At 38.6% G+C, this 2,354-nt stretch overlaps 1 protein-coding gene across 1 annotated transcript; it reads left to right on the plus strand.

Moving 5' to 3' along the window:
- The first annotated feature begins 870 nt into the window (after nucleotides 1-870).
- LOC128324907 (uncharacterized) lies at nucleotides 871-2,072 on the plus strand. Its single transcript, XM_053250064.1, has one exon. The coding sequence runs from the start codon at nucleotides 891-893 to the stop codon at nucleotides 2,010-2,012; it is 1,122 nt and encodes a 373-aa protein (XP_053106039.1). The 5' UTR covers nucleotides 871-890; the 3' UTR covers nucleotides 2,013-2,072.
- The last annotated feature ends 282 nt before the right edge of the window (nucleotides 2,073-2,354 follow it).

The raw sequence follows: 2,354 nt of genomic DNA on the forward strand, positions 1-2,354 counted from the left end.
GAGATGGTGGAGCAACAGCTTTACAAGACCCAGGTTCAAAAGACTGGAAGAACATTGGAGCAATTCTGTCGGCACATGAGAGGAGTACTCTCCATCAATACAGTTACCAGGCGTGGAGAGAACTTGAATTGCGCTTACAGAAAGGAAAAACAATTGATAATATCAACCAACAGAAAATAAGGGAAGAAGAGCAATATTGGCGACAAGTCTTGGAACGCTTGATTGCTGCGGTCAGATTTCTTGGCATGCAAAACATGGCATTTCGTGGTACAACTGAAAAGTTGTACAGTGAGAACAATGGAAATTTCTTGAAGCTTGTTGAATTTTTGGCTCTTTTTGACCCTGTCATGACTGAACATGTGCGCAGAGTTAAAGATGAAGAAACTATGGTTCACTACTTAGAAAAAGAGATCCAAAATGAGCTTATAGAGCTTCTAGCAACTTCCATAAAACAGAACATTTTAGCACGTATAAACTCCGCCAAATACTACTCAGTTATTTTGGACTGTACACCTGATGTTAGTCATACTGAACAAATGACTGTGATTGTACGTTTTGTCGATGTAATCATGCCATCAGATACTGAAACATCTGAGCCTGAGGTTACAATAAAAGAACATTTCTTGGGATTTGTTCCTCTAAAGAAGACTACTGGTGCCTTTATGGCAGAAACTCTTCTTTGGCTGCTTGAGCAAATGGGATTACCACTTGAGAATCTGCGTGGTCAAGGTTATGATAATGGGAGTAACATGAGAGGTAAATAACATGGAGTACAAAAGAGAGTTCTTGATATAAATCCACGTGCCTTTTTCGTGCCCTGCAGTGTGCACTCTCTCAATTTGGTTGTCAATGATGCTGCTAAGAGTTGCCGGGAAGCAACAGGCTTCTTCATGTTGGCTCAACAGATCTATAATTATTTCTCTGCATCAACTCAGCATTGGCAAATACTAACTAGCCATGTACCTACCATTACTGTTAAGCCTTTGAGTCAAACAAGATGGGAGAGTCGGATTGATGCTTTGAAACCACTGAGATATCATCTTGGTAGTATATATGATGCTTTAATGGAGATCTATAATGAACCACACCCACATAAAAGAACAAGTGAATCTCTTGTTGTAGCTAAGGGTCTTGCTGAAGGCATTAGTAAGTTCAAGTTTGTGGTATCCCTTGTTGTATGGTACAACATGCTTTTTGAAATAAATCTGACAAGCAAACTACTACAAAATAAGGAAACTGATTTAAGTTCAGCTACAAGTCAATTACAAGTAACCAAGAATTATCTTGTGGGCTGTAGGTGTGATGATGGTTTTGAACAAGTTTTGATAGATGCTAGTGTGATTGCAAAGGAGTTAGAAATATTACCAAACTTTGAGACAGAACAATTTAGACAAAGGAGAAAGAAAAAACAGTTTGGGTATGAGGCCCCAGATGAGGCTCCACAAGATCCAAAGCAAAAATTCAAAGTGGATTTCTATTATGCTATTTTAGATATGGCCATTCAATCTGTTGAAGAGAGATTCCAACAACTACAACACTATAATTCCGTATTTGGCTTCCTGTATGATATATACAGCATCAACAAAAAATGTACTGAAGATGTACGAAAGGCCTGCAAGACTTTGGAGCAGTCATTGACACACAATGAAAACAAAGATATTGATGCTGAAGATCTGTGCTGTGAACTTCAAGCAGTTGCTCGAAGGCTTCCAGAGTCTATGCCACCACAAAAAGTACTTCTCTTCATACTACAACACAAAATCCAGAATAGTGTGCCTAATGTTTTTGTTTCTCTTAGGATCCTTCTCACACTTCCAGTGTCAGTGGCAAGTGGTGAACGCAGTTTTTCAAAACTCAAACTTATAAAAACACACATACGCTCAACTATGCTCCAAAAGAGACTAGTTGGTTTGGCAACTATATCAATCGAACATGCTGAAGCATCAGCACTTGACCTGAAGGAACTGTTAACAAAATTTGCAAAGGAAAAGGCACGTAAAATAAGATTTTGATTTGCTTGAAATTGAAACATTAAAGAGACTTAAATTTCAGCATCACATTTAACATTTTTCAAAGTGATTTCTGTGCTAAAACTGTGTTCTGTTTGAGAAAATAAATCAGAAATTGTTTTATGACTTGTTTTCACAATTTTAAAAAAATAAATTAACAATTTCAAATTCTGTGCTTTTCATTCTTCCTACAATACATCTGTGTTTGAAATATGATTGGCCGGGGGGGGCGCCAGAAGGTGATCTTGCCTAGGGCACAAAAAACCCTAGCACCGGCCCTGCCTGCTCCGTGAAGCACAGAGCATGCTGGAGGGATCTGGGTCTGAAACTTGTTGTTCTGGCCTC

This window comes from Hemicordylus capensis, chromosome 4 (assembly GCF_027244095.1).
Source record: "Hemicordylus capensis ecotype Gifberg chromosome 4, rHemCap1.1.pri, whole genome shotgun sequence".
Lineage (NCBI taxonomy): Eukaryota > Metazoa > Chordata > Lepidosauria > Squamata > Cordylidae > Hemicordylus > Hemicordylus capensis.

What these genes read in the sequence shown, in the direction of transcription:
- LOC128324907 (XM_053250064.1), top strand. Translation starts at nt 891, where the DNA reads ATGTTGGCTCAACAGATCTATAATTATTTCTCTGCATCAACTCAGCAT.